We start from the raw sequence: 18,869 nt of genomic DNA, 5'->3' as shown, positions 1-18,869 counted from the left end.
CCACATTGCAAATGCATCAGTTATTAACCTCAGAGTATGGAGCCAGCCCATCAGGGACATACCAAGAGGACATCTTTATCTTGGAGATAAGTGGTGCTCAAGCCTCCAGCAGTTTGGTGGCATTCTTAGGGGAAGAACCGCAGTGCAGTGGTAGGGCTACATGGAAAATCATTAAAACAAAGAGACACCTGTGGTCAGTAGATTTTGATTTACGTTTGTGTTACATTGGGTTGGTCATATTATTTGTGTGCCTGACACCAGTTTTCCTTCAAACAGATATTATTACAAGCTCTGAGGGAAGGAGAATACTAGGTGGGCAGCAAAAAAATATCCAAGCATGTTTGCAAAGTCTCTTTGAAGGAGTGCAATATTCCCAGTGACTTGGGAATAATTCACTAACGACTGCTCAAAGTACTAAAGGAGCATTTGGGATCTTAAGTTACTGGGAGCACACAGAAACACTGCCGTGGCAGAAGAAGTGTACTAATTCACAAACCAGCCATCCTGACAACACTATCTGCTTAATCTGCAGAATAGTCTGCAGTTACCATAGTGGCCTCATTGGGACCTGAAGAGGGTTCTGAATAGAAGCAAGTTATCCTCAATCACAAGAGAATGCTGAAGAAGATGACTGTTCTTCAAGCTTGCTTTTCAACCAAGTATTCTGTTTGAATAAAGTTATTTAACCATTTGACCAGCTTGCGGTCTTTTAATATCACTGGCGACAATTTCCCATGCTGTGAATGTTTTTGTTTCTTCCCTGATTTAACCAGTTGAATGCATGGAATTATTTGTTCAGTTACCCCTTCAACGCATGGGATGAATGCCATCAGAAGTGGATGCAAGCCTTAACCTATCCAATGTATTGTCCAAGTAAAAGGTCCTCTTCCTATTTGATGTTATTTTGTTCTTTGTTTATTGTTCACACTATAATTTAAGGTGAAAACCACTGAACCAAGCTGCATTAATGCAATGTGGGTGTCTCGTTGTGGAGACATTATTTGAATAAATGAATGGATGAATGAATGAATGAATAAGTTTATTGGCCAAGTATTTATATACAAGGAATTTGCCTTGGTGCTCTGCCCGCAAGTGACAACATGACAGTGACAGTTGGGAATAACACATAAAACATTAAACATTAATAATAAAACATTATCAATTAAACATGTGCATTAAATAAAATACCAGAGCAAAAGGAAGCTACAAATTTTTGGTTATTCAGTAGAGCAACTACTCGTGGAATAAAGCTGTTTTTGTGTCTGGCTGTGGCAGCTTTGACAATCGGGAGTCGCCTTCCAGAGGGAAGTGATTCAAAGAGTTTGTGGCCAGGTTGAGAGGGGTCAGAGATGATCTTACTCGCTGGCTTCCTGGCCCTTGCACTGTACAGTTTGTCATTAGAGGGAAGGTTGCAGCCAATAACCTTCTTAGCTGATCGGACGATTCGCTGCAGCCTCCGGATGTCGTGCTTTGTGACTGAGCCAAACCAGACCATGATGGAGAAGGTGAGGACAGACTGTACGATGGCCATATAGGATTGGACCATCATTGCCTGTGGCAGATTGTGCTTCCTCAGCTTCCACAGGAAATACATCCTCTATTGTGCCTTTTTGACTGGAGTTGATGGTGCCCCTTCATGTGACACTGCTGTGGATATCATATGGACAAATGTGTTGATAGAAAAATGCATGTGAACACCAAATTCCTAATCCAGAAATGAGTAGACAATGTTAGCAATTGGTGATAAAATACCCAGAAATGTACAAGGAATTTGCTTCAGATGACACAATCGGATATTTCAACTGAACAATACTTTTTTTTTGCCATTCTGCAATTAAAATTGAGTTGATTAGAGAATATATTTTCTGATTTACTGTGTCCAATGTCATGGGAGGTCAAAAATTAAACAATTTCACAAAATAAATTCACCCACCTGACCTCACAAAAAAGATTTTATGACCATAAAATGTATTTTTTTAAAAAAAAATCTGAATGTATACTGCTATAATACGTTACATATCATTAAAAAAATTGGCCTATGCTGGTGAAGAATATGACACAATGTTTTAGTTTGAGTTCTAAATGTTCACGATAAGCATTGTATTTCAGTGCCAACTAAAGGGCCTGTCCCACTATACGTGTTTACCCAAGAGCTCTCCCGAGATTTAAAAAAATCAAACTCGTGGTAAGTAGGTAGAATGTACGTAGCAGGTACGTCGGAGCTCGGGACGTCTCTTAGCGGCTCGTAACACTAACAGCAGGTACTTGGGAAATGCGGTAAGCTCGTGAAGTTTTTTCAACAGTGCGGAGATTGTCCACGAGAGTCCCCGAGTCCCTACGAACAGCTATTACTGTAATTCACCGAGTTCGAATCAGGGGAAACTCGGGAGAACTTGTGAATTACCTCGTACAGTGGGACAGGGGCTTAAGAATCTAATTTAAGTCGACTTAGAATCTCAGGTACTTTCCTTATATACTCTCCTCTGCAATAAACATGCTTTGTGCAAGGAATTGGAATTATTTAGTTTCTTTGGGTTTGAATGTAATTGATGGTGAATAGATATTATCAAACAATTACTAAATGATTGGAACAAAATAGGTAATATGAGATATGATATAACATGAGATAATAAGGCAAGGCAGCAATTTGGCTGGTCATAAAAATGAGCCTGACTAATCTAATGAAATATATATGTTCCAATCAAGCCCCTTTACTTCATTTAAACCTTCACAAATATTGTCATGTCCCCTTCTCTCATATCCTTATCTGGACTTTCATCTATGTTTCACAAAGTGTGCTTTTCAAAATAAACCCATCAATTTTGACTGTCGTATATTGTTTTAAATATCATTTGCCATGTTGCTTCTATGCTATATAGTATCAACTACTCCATGGTAGCAAGTTCTACAATCAAACATTTTACATTGTAAAAATGTTTCTTCTGAATTTCATTTGGATATGTTAGTAACTATCATATTTATAACCCTTATTTTAGGCTACTAACTGCTCTTCATCTACTCTATGAAGTCTCACCATGTCACAAGGACCAAGTTAGGTTACTGCTCCCTTTTTGTTTCTCACAATTAATGTTCTTGTCATTTTAAATGTTACACCCCCTACACAACACCATGGGGGTACATTGTAGCTTAATAGTCTTTGGGAAACGGACAAATGGGAATTTACTGTACCACTTTGTCACTGCTCTTGCTGCTGTATCCAGTTCTGGAATATTCTGTTTTTAGATAGTGAACAAAGTAAATTTTCCTCTGTTTTATGAAATGATTAAGACCTAAAGATTGTGAACAGAGCTGATTTCAATTGGATCTATGCAAGGATACGTTCAGACTGAATCTCCTGAAACTCTGCCTGACATGGTTTACATTGAGATCTCAAGTCACAGGTTGATGCTGTAAATTTGTTAGTCTGATAAATAGTTTTCATAAATTCACATGGTAAATATCAACAACTTTTGCATCTTCACCTACTCTCAGCTTGCACTTTTACCTGTTTTGCCAAGTGTGAGGACTTGCACTTTGGGAGGATACTTCTAGTGTGAGGGGAAAGTAGACACTTGTGCTTTGAGTGTGAGGGGAATGTACTGTATATAGTGAATAACAAGACACTGAACCGCATTATTGTACAGAGAGATCTTGGGGTCCAAGTCCATAGCTCTTGGAGGAAGAGGTTGTTGTCTAAGCATCATTGCTACCAAGTGCTCCATCTCTTTCCTGTGTCATTGTTTGAGATCCAGCCCATTATGTCCAGCATGTTCAAGATCCACCATCATGAAGTGCTTCAAGAGACTGGTGATTGTGCACATTAACTCCAGCCTCCCAGTTGGCCTTGATCCACTGCAGTTTGCTTGCCATTGCAAAAGGTCCACAGCAGACACAATCTCCCTGGCCCTAAACACATTTCTTGAACACCAAGACAACAGGACTCCTATGTTAGACTCCTATTATTGACAATAGCTCCGGCTAATGTCCAGCCAAATTGGTGACATTTTGGGTCGAGACCTTTCTTCAGACTGAAGGGTCTCGACCCGAAACATCACCAATTCCTTCTCTCCAGAGAAGCTGCCTACCCTGCTGAGTTACTCCAGCATTTTGTGTCTACCTTCAATTTAAGCCAGATTCTGCAGTTCTTTCCTACACAGTTGATCACACAGACCAGGTACACCAAACTTCACGTTGCCTCGGAAAAACAACCAACATAATCAAAGACTTGTTCCACCATAATCATTCCACCTTCTCCTTGGCAAAAAAAGTATAGAAGCTTGAAAGTGCACACTGCCAGACTTCAGATCGGCTTCTGAATAGTCCTTCGGGCTGAATCACCTCTACCCCATTGCAGACATTGGTCTTTGCCAGTGGAACTGATGCACTTTAATGCTGAGAATTATATTTTGCATTCTGTATTTTCCCCTTTGCTCTACCCATTGCAATTGAATTTGTCTTGATTGTATTTATTTATTATTATCTGATCCGATTGGATAGCATGCAAAACAAAGCTTTGATACATACACGTCATCAAAATAAACCTAAATCTGAACCTTACAGTGATGTCATCTGCAAACTTGTTAATAGAGTTAGAGCAGCATTTGGCCACATAGGCGTGCATGAGATTGAATATGTTGTTAGGGGATAGCATAAACACAATGGACCTAATGTCTGTGCACAATAATTGTGTTGTTCCTTGGATTCAAAGCTTTGATTTGACATTACCTCTGTCTCAATAATTTTAGGGTTACTAAGAGTTTTGGTTATCTGAGAAACATTGTTGGTGCAATGTAATATGGCCATTTTTAAGTTGTAAATTTTGCTACTTGGAAATGTGACTGTGGTAAAAATAACATGCTAAAGGAATTTGACTCTTCTATGGAACTTGATTCTGTTGGTATTTGTTTTCTGAATTGATTGATTTGATCAGGGCTCCCGTCCCATTAATGCAACCCTGAATCCAAATGAATTCAACTGAATCTGCAAAGTTCTCGCTCATGATGGATCACACCAGGAGCCTTCTGTCCATTTGGGATTGCCAGCAAGTCTATACACTGAGTGGGAGTTCCAGCAGTGTAGTCAGAGGGGTGCAACAAAGACAATAGGCAATGGTTGCAGGTGTAAGCCATTCAGCCCTTCGAGCCAGCACCGCCATTCACTGTGATCATGGTTGATCATCCACAATCAGTACCCCGTTCCTGTCTTCTCCCCATATCTCTTGTCTCCACTCTTGAAAGCATCCAGAAAATTGTCATCCACTGCCTTCTGGGGCAGAGAATTCCACAGATTCACAACTTTCTGGGTGAGAAAGTTCTAACCTCCTCATCTCCATTCTAAATGGCCTACCCCATATTCTTAAACTGTGGCCCTTGGTTCTGAACTCCCCCAACACTGGGAACATGTTTCCTGCCTCTAGCATGTCCAATCTGTTAATAATCTTATATGTTTCAATAAGATTCTCCCCTCATCCTTCTAAATTCCAGTGTATACAAGCCCAGTCGTTACATCAACATATGACAGACCCGCCATCCCGGGGATTAACCTTGTAAATCTACACTGCACTCTGTAAATAGCAAGAATGTCCTTCCTCAAATTTGGAGACCGAAACTGCACACAATACGCCAGATGTGGTTTCACTAGGGCCCAGTACAACTGCAGAAGGACCCCTTTGCTCCTATACTCAACTTCTCTTGTTATGAAGGCCAACATGCCATTTGCTTTCTTCACTGCCTGCTGTTCCTGCATGCTTACTTTCAGTGACTGATGAACAAGGACTCCCAGATCTCATTGTACTTCTCCTTTTCTCAACTTGACACCAAAGTTTTTGCCACCAAAATGAATAACCTCACATGTATCCACATTAATCTGCACCTGCCATGCATCTGCCCACTCACCCAACCTGTCCAAGTCACCCTGCATCCTCATAGCATCCTCCTCACAGTTCACACTGCCATCCAGCTTTGTGTCAACTGCATTTTTGTTAATGTTACTTTTAATCCCTTTATCTAAATTATTAATTGTAAATAGCTGTATTGATCCTGCTCCCGAGTTTTATACCCCCCAGTCACTGCCTTCTCCAAGGGACCCTTTGGCCTTACTCTTTATATCCACCCTCAACTAACTGGTCTATAATTCCCGGTTTCCGTGGGGGAGGTTGGGGGGGGGGGGGGGGGGGGGAGAAGGAGCACCTTCTCTCCCCCCCACGAGTCAATCAAGCACCCATTTACACTAATCACATGTTATTCTCCCCACCTACCTATCAACACTCTACTCTCTGATTCTACCACATACCAACACAATGGCAATTTACAGAAACACCATTAAACTATGAAAACGGAGGAGGAAATTGGAAAGCCTCAGGGGAAATGCCAAGGTGACAATGATCAGCTAATTTGTTGTTTGGATGTTACTTGTGTGGAAAAGTATTGGCCAGAACACAGGGGGCAACTCTTCTATTACTCTTAAATACTGTTGTCACAGAGAAATGTGAAAACTTCAGACAGAAAGCACTGGAGATCAGGATTAAACAAAAAATCACAACACTTGGGAGGAGAATGTTATTGCATGTCGCCATTTTGGATAATGTATTGATCACTGCTCCTGTAATATTCCCCATTCCGTGTTCTCCAACTGGCCTTGGCACACGTTTATATCCACCCTCATTATACATGAATGAATGTGAACTTGCAGCCCCTGCCAATTCCCTTGAAACTTGTAATTGTTTCTTAAATGTTGTCTAACTGTTTCTTAAATGTTGGGGTACTCCCAGCCTCAATTACCTTCTCTGGCTGCTTGTTCCATACACCCATCTCCCTTTGTGTGAAAAAGTTTCCGCTCAGATTCATTGACTTTGCTTAACACAGCCTTTGTTACTCAATGATTCTGACCAAGAATATATATTAAAGCTAACCCACAAAACATTTAACTAGTTTAAAGATTACCATTTAAGTTCTTACATTTTTTGGAACCGTTATATTTCATCAAGCAGGCAAGTTCTAACTAAAGCAGTTTGTTACATTTGAAGATTTCCTTTCATTTAATATTTAATTTCTGCACTGGCTACTTCCAAGCAATTCAACTGTGAAACCCAATTAGAAATATACAAATCATCAGCTTTCATTTCATGCCAAGAAAACTATGCGTATCCCCCTCCTGGACTGTCATTGCACTTACAATCCTGTCTGTCGACTATCAATGCCCAATGGATGTAGGCCAACCAGATGATTCCTTTTGAACTGCTCTGATACCCTGAATAAAGAAAAATAAAGATTAGCATTTCTAAAGCACTTTTAGAATCTCAATGTACAAAAGTTCCATGCAGTTGCAGAAATTCTTTTGAAATGAAGTCACAGTTGTAATTAAAGCAATGTGGCAGCCATTTTCTTCACAGCAAGCTCCACAGAGGGCAAGGTGACAATGATCAGCTAATTTGTTGTTTGGATGTTACTTGTGTGGAAAAGTATTGGCCAGAACACAGGGGGCAACTCTTCTATTACTCTTAAATACTGTTAGGCATTTTTACTAACCACCCGGGAAAGCATCAGGGTCCCTGGTATAACATTTGATCTGAAAATGGCACCAATATATTATCAGCTTAATTTCACTTCTCTCTGATCAAGAAGTAATGCTGCAGGATTGCATCTTTAGTGACAGACTGGATCATGATCACTGCATAACAGGATGTTGGTAATGAAGAATTTATTAATTGTGCTGATGCTTTGTTTTTCAGTATTAAACAATGGATAATATAAATGCAGAGGAAATATCATTAATCATACAGCAGATAAGGGAAGGCCCAAAAGCCAAACTTCGAGAGCTCTGTAAGCAATATGGGCTTCCAATTTCAGGAACGAGAGTGTACTTCCAAAGAGTTCTTTGTCAATGGCTTGGAATTGATCCAAAATCTGTAATTATTCAGAAACCCACTTCACGTTCAAACAGCCACGGAGACTGCTGCAGTGTCGCTGGATGCCGAAGCCGTCGAGGCAAGGATACCCACATTCGGTGGTTTACCGTCATAAGGAAGAAAGGAAGTCACACTGCAGCCATAACAAATGCTATCCAGCTTACCAGAAATGGCTGGACACCAACAATGTACTCTCGGATATGTGGACAGCATTTCAGTTGCGGCCAGCTGTCTTTTGAGCCGACTTCTCCAGACTACATTCCCCATTTACACATGGACCCTGCAGCTAAAGCAGCAACATCACATCCCACCTTCTGGTCCAAAGAGAGTTCAGAGGAAGCCATGGACTTGACCAACAAGATTGCCATCCAATCTGTTCACATTGCAGGGCCATCTTATCTTGATTTTACAAACAGATATCAAAGAATGAATTCTTCAGCAAGGGCATTGCTTCAATCAACTCCAAACCATCCTTACTTGTGTGTTGGACAAGATACAGGAACCCAGGTATTGTCAGGTTGTTTGAATTTTTAGAACTTATTCACGCTGTTCTGTGGCTAAACTCTATGTAATTTGAGTCTACATTTTACAGAACAGGAATCCAATAGGAAAGTTGACAATTTGACCAAGTCCCTCATGGCAAGCTGATCCTGTAGATTAAGGTTCACAGCATTAACGATGACATGGTAGTTTAGATTCAGAACTGGCTTATCCACGGAAGACAGCGGTTTGAGGCAGTATTCTGGTCAGTGGTCTGTGACCTGTAGTGTTCCATGGGGATCAGTGCTGGGACTTGTGCTGTAGTGATCTATAGGAATGACTGGGATGAAAATGTCAATGGACTGGTTAGTAAGTTTGCATATGATATGAATATCAGTGTAGTTGTAAGCAGCGAAGATGGCTGATAACGGATACAGCAGGATATATTAATTACTAAGGGCACATGATGTTTAATCCGAGAAGGTGCGAGAGTATACACATTGGGAGATCAAATGTAAGGGGAATGTTAATAGCTGGATCCTTAACATAATTGATACACAGAGGGATAATCGGGTGCAAAGCCATAGCTTCCTGAAAGTAGCAACACAGATAGGGTGGGAAAGAAGGCATTTGGTATATATGGCTTGATAGGTCAGGGTTTTGAGTATAAGAGTCACAATATCAGGGGCAACTTTGTGCAGATCTGGTTGCACAACGATGTGGACGCTTTTGAGAGGATGTAAAAAGATTTACCAAGTTGCTGTCTGGATTAGAGGGTATTGGCTTAAAGAAAGGTTGGACAAACTTGGATTGTTTTCTCTGGAATGTTAGAGGTTAAGGGGGGACTTGAGAAGTTTATAAAATCATGAGAGGCACTGGTAGAGCAGACAGTCTGAATATTTTTCCCAGGGTGGAAATGTCAGCCTGGAAGGGCATAGCTTTGGGGTTAGAGGAGAGAAGTTTAAAGGAGGGCGTTTTCTTTTACGCAGAGAGTGGTAGATGCCTGGAACCCACTGCCAGGGTTGGTGGTAATGGAAGCAGGTACGATAGTGAGTTTTAAGAGGCTTTGGGATAGTCGCATGAATATGCAGAGAGAAGGATAAGGATCAGATGCAGGCTCAAGGGATTGTTTAATTTGGCATCATGTTAGACATGGACATTGTGGGCCAAAGGGCCTTTTGCTGCACTGTACTGTTCTAAGTTCTATGTTCTATGGTAGAATCATCCAAAAAAGTGCATTACTACAAATTGAATTTGTATACATTGGAATGAATTGAATAGAAATGTAGGAAGTCAATTCAATTTTAATATTTAGAACTTGACAGCTTTAAAATATATTCCCACACCATGGGTTAAAGGAAATGGTGAGGAGGGGCAGGGGCAGGGTGGTTCTGAGGATGACAACCCTGTTTTCAGACAATGGGTCCATCACAGATACATTGAAATGTTAATGTTCCAGCTGAAAATCATTACCTTTCATATCAGCAGACTGGATTCCAAATCCACGAGGAGATTTGTCATTTGGAGGATTTGGAATCCAAGAGTCAAGTGTCTTTCAAGCAATCCTTATGGACAGGGATGTGTATAATTGAAGTGGTCCATGTTGTGAGTAGGTCATGTGTAGGTAGGAATTACAGATGCTGGTTCACATCGAAGATAGTCACAAAATAGCAACTCAGCATGACAGGCAGCATCTCTTTAGAGAAGGAATGGGTGACGTTTCGGGTCGAGACACTTCTTCAGACCTACACATAAAAAATGACCAAACTCTCCACCTTTCTAATTTGGACTGAATATGCCCCAAGAATGCATTGCTTCTGCTGTTAATTAATATGTACTCTGTCCACTGCAGCATTCCCACCACTGCAAGATAACTGAAACCATCCCATTCCCATGAAATCCTCTGCAACCATACCAATTCTCACCATCACACAATTTACCCCAATCACGCTCTCCAAATGGATTAAACACTATCCACCCCCTTCAATGAGCAAGGCCTCTTTGTTATTGGTCTAATGCCTTCAGCAATTGAATTAATTAACTGCCCCATCCTGCTCATCATCAGACCTCCTGTTTTGTAACCATTACAAAGTATTAGGTGAACCGCAAAGCTTTTATTACAACGTATGCAGAGAGAATAATACACACTGCTGCACTAGTATCATCTTGCAGACTGCCAAGCTCAGGGACGAACAGGGTTGTTATCTATAACTGCATTCTTTACTCAAATCCCGGACTAGATTACATGGTGGAATGTATATCATGCATAATATATGTGGTGAAGGTTAAATTGACAGAGATTAATATGGTTGATCTACATCCTTACTCTTAAAGAAGCAAATTATAATTAAACATGCTTATAGTAGAGTATATAGAAAAACACCAATATGAGGGGAAGTAGACAAAAATGCAGGAGAAACTCTGCATCTCCAGCATTTTTGTCTACCTTCGATTTTTCCAACATCTGCAGTTCCTTCGTAAATATGAGGAGAGTGCACTTTACTTTATGTACTGTGTGCTGAGAGCAGCAAGTGAGAAAACAGTTCACAGACAGTTCAAAGGTACTTTGGATTCAGCCTGCAGACGTGACCTGCGCGCATACAGTATCCACCGTTTACTCCCTTCACCGGAGATTGAATAGGAGAAGGGAGTGACCCCGCAGGTCTGACCAGTGTTGAGGGTGAGGATGGAGACTGCGGCAGCGATGGGGGAGGCAAAGCATCTGGACTGGGGTCAGCAGGCAGTTGTGGGACCGTGGGACTGGAACCGTTGGACCATGGAGGAGACACAGCTGTGTAGTCAGGATAATGTCGAGGCAGCACTGGCTCATTGACCGGGTGAAGGTGTTGTCAGGTACGTCTGAAGGTGGCATCATCAACACTGACCAGGTAAGAGCGCGGCGCAGGAGCAGCGCCTTGAATGACGCCCAGCCGGTCGTAGCCTTTTGCGGTTTGCAAGCGGACAACCTGTTCCTTGGTCAGAGGCGGAAGCGGTGTGCTTGACTTGTCATAGTATTTTTTCTGCGTATCACGATGTTGTTGTAGTTTTGCCTGGATCACCGCCGGGGCACGAATTTGTGGTTACAACATCTGCTTTGCTATAGGTAGCGTAGTGCAAGTCTGCCTTGACATAAGGCGCTGGGTAGGGGAACCCAGAATCAGATCACGAGAAATGTTCCGTAAATTGAGCAAGTCGAGATAGACGTCAGAACAGGCCTGATGGGACCGTTCCATCACTTGTCTGACACTTCTCACCGCACGTTCTGCAAAACCATTGGACTGAAGGTACTCGGGGCTGCTGGTGATGCGGCGAAAATCCCTGCGTTTAACGAAGTTCTTGAAATGCTGACTGGTGAATTGGCTGCCATCAGAGAGAAGATGAATGGGAGCCCCATGGACAGAAAAGTGGCGTGCCAGCTTTTCAACAACCATAGCTGAGGTTGGACTGCGGAGTAGGTCGATCAGTTGCAACTGTGGACCATGGCATGTCAGGTGTGGGGTGCGGGAGAAGGGGCTGTTTGGGTTGGTGCGATGTTAGACTGTTGACTCGACTTTCTCACATAGTTCTGCCCTCAGAGCAGTTGCCTTCACACTGAGATGACCCCTGTGGACGGCATTGTAATACTTGTTTTGCAGAGATGCAGGAATAACTGACTTGTGTCCATTCACCACAATGCCGTCCTGAAGTACCAGTTCCTGCCGGAAATAGCAGGGAACCGGGGGTCAAATGAGATGGAGGAACTGAGTGAAATCCAGGTTAGCTGGGAAGTGGTGTTAGGTAAATTGTATGGATTAAAGACTGATAAATCCCCAGGGCCAGATTGGTTGCATCCCTGAGTACTTAAGGAAGTAGCCCCTGAAATAGCGGATGCATTAGTGATAATTTTTCAAAACTCTTTGGGCAGAACAAAGAGAATAGGAAAAGAGAATGAGTGGCTAAACGGTTGCATACTCAGATGAGCTATACTAGTGATATATTAACAAGAACTGGGGTACCGCGGTTATTCTGGAGTAGTTCCTGAGGATTGGGGGGTAGCTAGTGTAACCCCACTTTTTAAAAAGGGAGGGAGAGAGAAAACGGGGAATTACAGACCAGTTAGTCTAACATCGGTAGGTAGTGGGTAATAATCTGAGGAAAGACATTCTTGCCATATAGGGAGTACAGAGAAGGTTCACCAGACTGATTCCTGGGATGTCAGGACTTTCATATGAAGAAAGACTGGATATACTCGGCTTGTACTCACTAGAATTTAGAAGATTGGGGGGCTCTTATAGAAACTTACAAAATTCTTAAGGGGTTGGACAGGCTAGATGCAGGAAGATTGTTCCCGATGTTGGGGAAGTCCAGAATAAGGGGTCACAGTTTAAGGATAAAGGGGAAATCTTTTAGGACTGAGATGAGAAAAACATTTTTCACACAGAGAGTGGTGAATCTCTGGAATTCTCTGCCACAGAATGTAGTTGAGGCCAGTTCATTGGCTATATTTAAGAAGGAGTTAGATGTGGTCCTTGTGGCTAAAGGGATCAGGGGGTATGGAGAGAAAGCAGGTACAGGATACTGAGTTGGATGATCAGCCATGACCATATTGAATGGTGGTGCAGGCTCGAAGGGCCGAATGGCCTACTCTTGCACCTATTTTCTATGTTTATGTTTCATCAGAAACAGGGTAAAATGGGCGAATCAGGGGCAGTAGCCTGTATTTCTTGTCTGGCAATCCGTGTCGGATGACAGAGGAGAGTGACTGTGGAGTGTCTTCTGCAACTGTTTGTGCTGCCAGATTGTCCAGATACGAGGATGGGAGATAGGAGCCCATCTTAACAACAAAACCATCATTGTCTGACAGGTGTTTGTCGCAGGTGTTGCGCGGAGCCCGTGACAGAGTGTCAGCTAAGTGCATATCCTTTCTGCATTTGTAAACCAGTCTAATGTCGTACTTTTGTTCACTGAAGTTTGGGATGACCTTTCCCAAGTAGTTGACCATGCCAAGAAGCTGTTGTAATGCAGTCACATCCGTGGGCACTGGCTGCTCATCGATAGCAATGGTTTTCGAGGGGTCTGGTTTGAGACCATCGCTGTTCAATACATGACCCACATAGTTCACTTCATTGACCCGGAACCTGCATTTTTGGCGGTTGAACTTGAGGTTGATTTCTCTGGCACGGTCCAGAACCAGCTTTAAGTTTGCGTCATGCTCCCGGACATTTTGTCCGGCAGCTGGAATGTCATCTACAATGATTGCACATGGGTATGCAGCAATAACTGCTCCCTGGTTTATTCCAAATGGCATGCGTAAAAATCTGTAGCGTCTGAAAGGTGTGCCGAATGTGGTCAGCATGGAGGATTCATGGTCTAATGGAATCTGCCAGAATTAGTTCTTTGCGTCCAGGACTGAGAATACTGTTGCTTTTTCCAGGTTAGCCGCAACTTGTTCCACTGTGCACATCTGGTGGTGTGGCCGTTTAATGGCAGTGTTTAAATCCATGGGATTGATGCAAATTTGTATTTCATCATTGTTTTTCTTGGTTGCTCCAACCATGGTTGAGACCCAGGCAGATGGGTCATTGACAGGGGCAATCACACCCAGAGTTTCGATCCTGTTAAGATTGTTCTGAATGCGGTTGTTGGCATTGTTGATCTGAAGCGTTGATATAGGATCCTTGTGCTTGCATGACGGATCTGACAAGGAATGTATGCTGAGGCTGGGTGCTCAAGCAATTCTGCAGGTGCAGGAACGTCCTCTAGGGCCTCATTGGAAAGTGTAGGCTAAAGAAATTGGAGAGGTTGTTTTGTCTCGACTGTGTTCCCATGAGAGCAGCAGCAACAAATAAAGTGTTTTTTTTTCCTTTTACAATAATGGCAACTTTTCCCGAAAGTGGGGCACGTTTCGTGGATCCCTGTATGCAAGCAACCACATTTGGTGTAGTTATTAATGATTTTGGTGGTAGCTTTTCTTGGCGCAGCTGGTGGCTGGCGCGGGAATCTGTAGAACGCATTGACACTGTATGTGGAGTGGGGTCCTGGTCCTAGAGACTTGGTATGGGTGTCGGTTATCTCAGAAACCAGACAGGCACACGCAGCTTTAACTAGAGTGAGCTCCTCATCCCGGAGTAACTCATCTCTCACGTTGTCATTCAGGATGCCGTACACGGGTCTGCCACGGATGAGGTTGTCGCGTAGATCATCGAATTGGCATCTGCCAGCGGTGTTCTTTAGGGCACTGATCTAGGATTCAACTGGTTCGCCTTCCTTCTGGTTACGTGAAAAGAATCTGTGGTGCTCCATGACCAAGTTTGTTCGCAGCTGGCATAGCTGTTGAAACTTTCTAATGCCCCTGTCCCACTTGGGAAACCTGAACGGAAACCTTTGGAGACTTTGCGCCCCACCCAAGGTTTCCGTGCGGTTCCCGGAGGTTGCAGGTGGTTGCCGGAGGTTGCAGCTAGTGGAAGCATGTAGGGAGACTGACAAAAACCTCCGGGAACCGCATGGAAATCTTGGGTGGGGCGCAAAGTCTCCCGAGGTTTCCGTACAAGTTTCCTAAGTGGGATAGTGGCATAAGGAGGCACACTGGGTCTCGGATAGATTCGCAAAGGTCACAATGTCACCAGCATCATTAAGCTCAGCTGGTGCGTAGTTGAAATCCTGTGCCTGTAGTCTGGCTTCGGTGCACGCCACGTTGAGGAGAATTGGAGCTTGTACATCAGTGGGCGCATCACGGTGTGCCGCGTGGATGAACACTACATATTCTACTTCAAAGATGCGCCAACAATCAGCAAGGTCACCATCAAACACTAGCGGGGCAGGTTTATGAAAGGCTCCAGTCGTGGCAGGAAGACGGTACAAGTAAACAAACTAAAATAAATTCAGCCAAATGAAATGGAGAAGTGGTCGAAATGTTCTCACACCATGTTTTGTAATCAAACCATTACAAAGTATTGGGTGAACCACAAAGCTTTTATTAAAACGTATGCGAAGAGAATAATACACACTGCTGCACTCGTATCGTCTTGCAGACTGCCGAGCTCCGGGCCGAACAGGGTTGTTATCTGTAACTGCATTCCTCACTCAAATCCCGGACTGGATTACATGGTGGAATGTGTATCATGTATAATATGTGTGGTGATGGTTATATTGATAGAGATTAATATGGTTGATCTTCACCTCCCGACCAGACACCCCACCTGTGAATGCCATGACTGCCCTGTGACAATCAGTGCCTCAGACTAACCTCACTCCAGGACCAGTTTGAGCACTTCCATTGTAATCAGCTTGATTCCACCCTGATTCCACCCTGCCTCCTTTCCCTTTGCAATTAGAGTGCCAGTCCTCCAATTCATGATTGGCTAGACCTCCTCCTCCTCGAGTCAACTGTGGAATGTGTAACTGAATTTGCAAATCTAACTTCAAACTCTGTTTCCTCTCCTATATTTAAAAATACATATATCATTCCCTTCTTTAAATTAAACCTTCTCTCACTGTTTTCCAAACCTTCTGACTTGGGACCCATCCCCTTGTTTTCTCGGTATTTCAAAGAAGTCTCATGCCAACCTTTGGATAGAGTTGGGTCATTAAGTAATAAACTAACTGGTATTGACACAGCAGTTTTACTACAAAAACCCCCCATTCCTTCAAAGCAGAAGAAAGCCTTAATGATGGTCATTTTATGGGTGAACTAAAAATGTTGTGCTTCTATTTAAGATGGGCTGCAAAGAAAAACCTGGGAACTGTAGCCTAATATAGGAAGTATATATAACTGTATGCCTAATATAGGAAGTAGGAAAGTTACTGGAGACGATTTTGAAGAATAAGATACAAATTTATTTGGAAAGACAGGGTTGATTAGCCATAGTCATGGGAGATCGTGTCTCATGAATTTGATTGACTTTTTTGAGCAAGTAACCAGGAATGTTAACAAGAGGCAAGGCCGTAGATGTAAAGATATGAACTTCAACAAGGCCTTTGATAAGGTTCACATGGTAAGCTGCTCTGAAAGGTAGATCACATGGGTTGCAGGAAGAGCTAGCTGTCTGGATAGAGAATTGATTTCATGGAAGGAAGCAGAGACTGGTGGTGGTGGTTATTTTTTGGACTAAAGCCTGTGACTAATGGTGTCAAGATTCAATAGTGTTTTATTGTCATATGTCCCGGACGGGACAATGAAATTCTTACTTGCTGCGCAGCGCACACCGCGGAGCGGGGCGATAACTGGGTCGCCGTTGTGAATATGTTAAACATATACATAACGGGAGTCCTGGGGCAAAAAAAAAAGGAAAAAGTTCAATAAATAACGGTAGGAGGGGGCCGAATATAGTCCACGCTGCATGAATCCCGCAACAAATAATAATGGACATCGGGCCTCCTTTTGCGGAGGGTTCAGAGCTGGAGAGCTTAGTGGGGAACTTTGATTCTTGTGTGGGGTTTTGATCAATCCTGAGTGTGTTGGCTGTGAGGAAGAAGCTGACAATTTCTATCTGAACCTGGAAATTACACTTTTCAGGCTCCTGTACCTTCTTCCTGACGGCAATGGTGAGATGAGTGTGTGGCCAGTATGGTGTCCTGGGTCAATGGTGAGATATGGTGTGGGTCCTTGATGATTTTGGCTGCCTTTTTGAGGCATTGACTACGATAGATCCCTTCAACGGTGGGGAGGTCAAAGCGGGTGATGGACTGGGCAGTGGTCACAAATGTTTGTAGTCTTTTTCGCTCCTGGACGTTCAAGTTGCCGAACCAGGCCATGATGCAACCATTCAAAATGCTCTCTACCGTGCACCTGTAGAGGATTAGGAGAATCCTCTTCGACATGCCAAATCTCTGTAATCTTCTCAGAAAGTAGAGTCGCTGATGTTCCTTCTTTACAATTGCATCTGTGTGCTGGGTCCAGAAAAGATCTTCTGATATATGCACGTCCAGGAATTTGAAGTTATTGACCCTTTCCACCATCATCCCATTGATATAAACAGGATTGTGGATCCTCATCCATCCCCTACCAAAGTCCACAATCCGTTCCGTGGTCTTACTGATGGTGAGAGCCAGGTTGTTGTGCTGGCACCATTTGGTCAGTCGGTCGATCTCACTTCTATACTCTGACTCGTCCCCATCTGTGATTCGTCCAACCACAGTGGTGTCGTCGGCGAACTTGATGATGGAGTTTGCACTATCACCGGCTACGCAGTCCAGGGTATAGAATGAGTAAAGCAGGGGGCTGAGCACACAGCCTTGAGGTGCTCCCGTACTAATTGTTACTGAGGATGAAGTGGTTCCTCCAATTTGAACAGACTGTGGTCTGTGTATGAGGAAATTGAGGATCCAAATGCAGAGGGATGCGCATAGACCTAGTTCCGTGAGCTTGGTAACCAGCTTTTATATTTGTATCAAAAAATAATTTATTTCAATTCCCACATGCTACAAAACCCCCCAAAAAACAAAACCATGGTAACATACCCACCACTATGTTACAAAATCATCAAACAACTATTTTACAAATATTCTAGTAACTATTGTACAACCCCGGTAAAGGGGCAAGCATCTGGCTCGGGCAAAGTCCTCTTCCGCCTGGCGTCGTGACTCGTGGATGGCCAGCTTGGCCAGGCCTAGGAGCAACCCAACCAGGACATCTCAGCCCTGCCTACTCCCTAGATCCTGTCACCAATCCTTCGGTCACTGACAGCAGAGCCACTCCTTCCCTTGCGGACCCTCGCTGGAGTAGCGGTGCTCCTTGCCCTCCGGACCCTGGCTACAAGGGACGCTCCTCTGGTCCCTCTATCATCAACAGGAACGGCGCTGCTCTTGGTCTTGGCATCCTTCTCCAGGTCGTCCAAGAAGGATCTGAGCTGACGCCGGTCATTCCCCTTCATCCCCTTGCCCCTCTCCCTCTTTCTGAGGATGTGGTTCAGTGAGCTGGTGAGCCCTTGGAGGTTTGGCCACTGGAGGGAGGCCGGTCTGGGCTGATGTTGGGCTCCTTCGGTGGCCTGGAAGAACTTGCGGATTTTCTCCACTGGAATGAGTGGAGTGGCGTCGGGGGGAGCAAGAACATCCATTGATTCATTGTCCGAGAAGTCCCCTTCCACCTGCTCACTGCAGATGGAGACACCATCCCATCCCCGGACACACCCTTAGAGCTCGATACTGCCCCTTTCTGTGTGGCCATTGCCTCTTCCCCACCTGCTGGTCTCTCCTCCACCTCAGTCCCCACCCTGGGGCCAGTGGCAGAGGGGCCTTCCCCAGATATACCCGGGGAGTCAAGACCATCGACAGTGGGGGTGACTATCCCTCCCCCAGTTGGGGGGAGAGTGGATTCTGGTGCACCAGACTCGGGGATTCCCTCTGGAGCCAGGTCCTGAGGGAGAGAAGGACTGGTTTCCCCAACCCCCTCCCCGCCTACAGCCTCTACCTCCAGAGGCCTGCTCTGTGCTTCATCCTGGGTGGGTTGCTCCTGGGCTTCCTCGGGTGCCAGATGCGGGGCTCCCTCCCCTATAGGAATCTCCCC

At 43.9% G+C, this 18,869-nt stretch overlaps 1 protein-coding gene across 3 annotated transcripts in view; it reads left to right on the top strand.

Moving 5' to 3' along the window:
- The window catches only part of LOC129709667 (zinc finger MYM-type protein 4-like), a 175,289-nt gene that overhangs the window by 4,734 nt on the left and 151,686 nt on the right, over positions 1-18,869 (top strand). For all 3 annotated transcript variants that reach the window (XM_055656165.1, XM_055656167.1, XM_055656164.1), the window contains exon 2: positions 7,730-8,413. In XM_055656165.1, coding sequence (XP_055512140.1) covers positions 7,739-8,413 — 675 coding nt within the window. In that variant the 5' untranslated portion in view covers positions 7,730-7,738. The remainder of the gene's footprint in view (positions 1-7,729; positions 8,414-18,869) is intronic.

The sequence above is a fragment of the Leucoraja erinacea genome, chromosome 26 (genome assembly GCF_028641065.1).
Source record: "Leucoraja erinacea ecotype New England chromosome 26, Leri_hhj_1, whole genome shotgun sequence".
Classification (NCBI taxonomy): domain Eukaryota; kingdom Metazoa; phylum Chordata; class Chondrichthyes; order Rajiformes; family Rajidae; genus Leucoraja; species Leucoraja erinaceus.
This window is presented reverse-complemented; position numbering and strand designations above follow the sequence as displayed.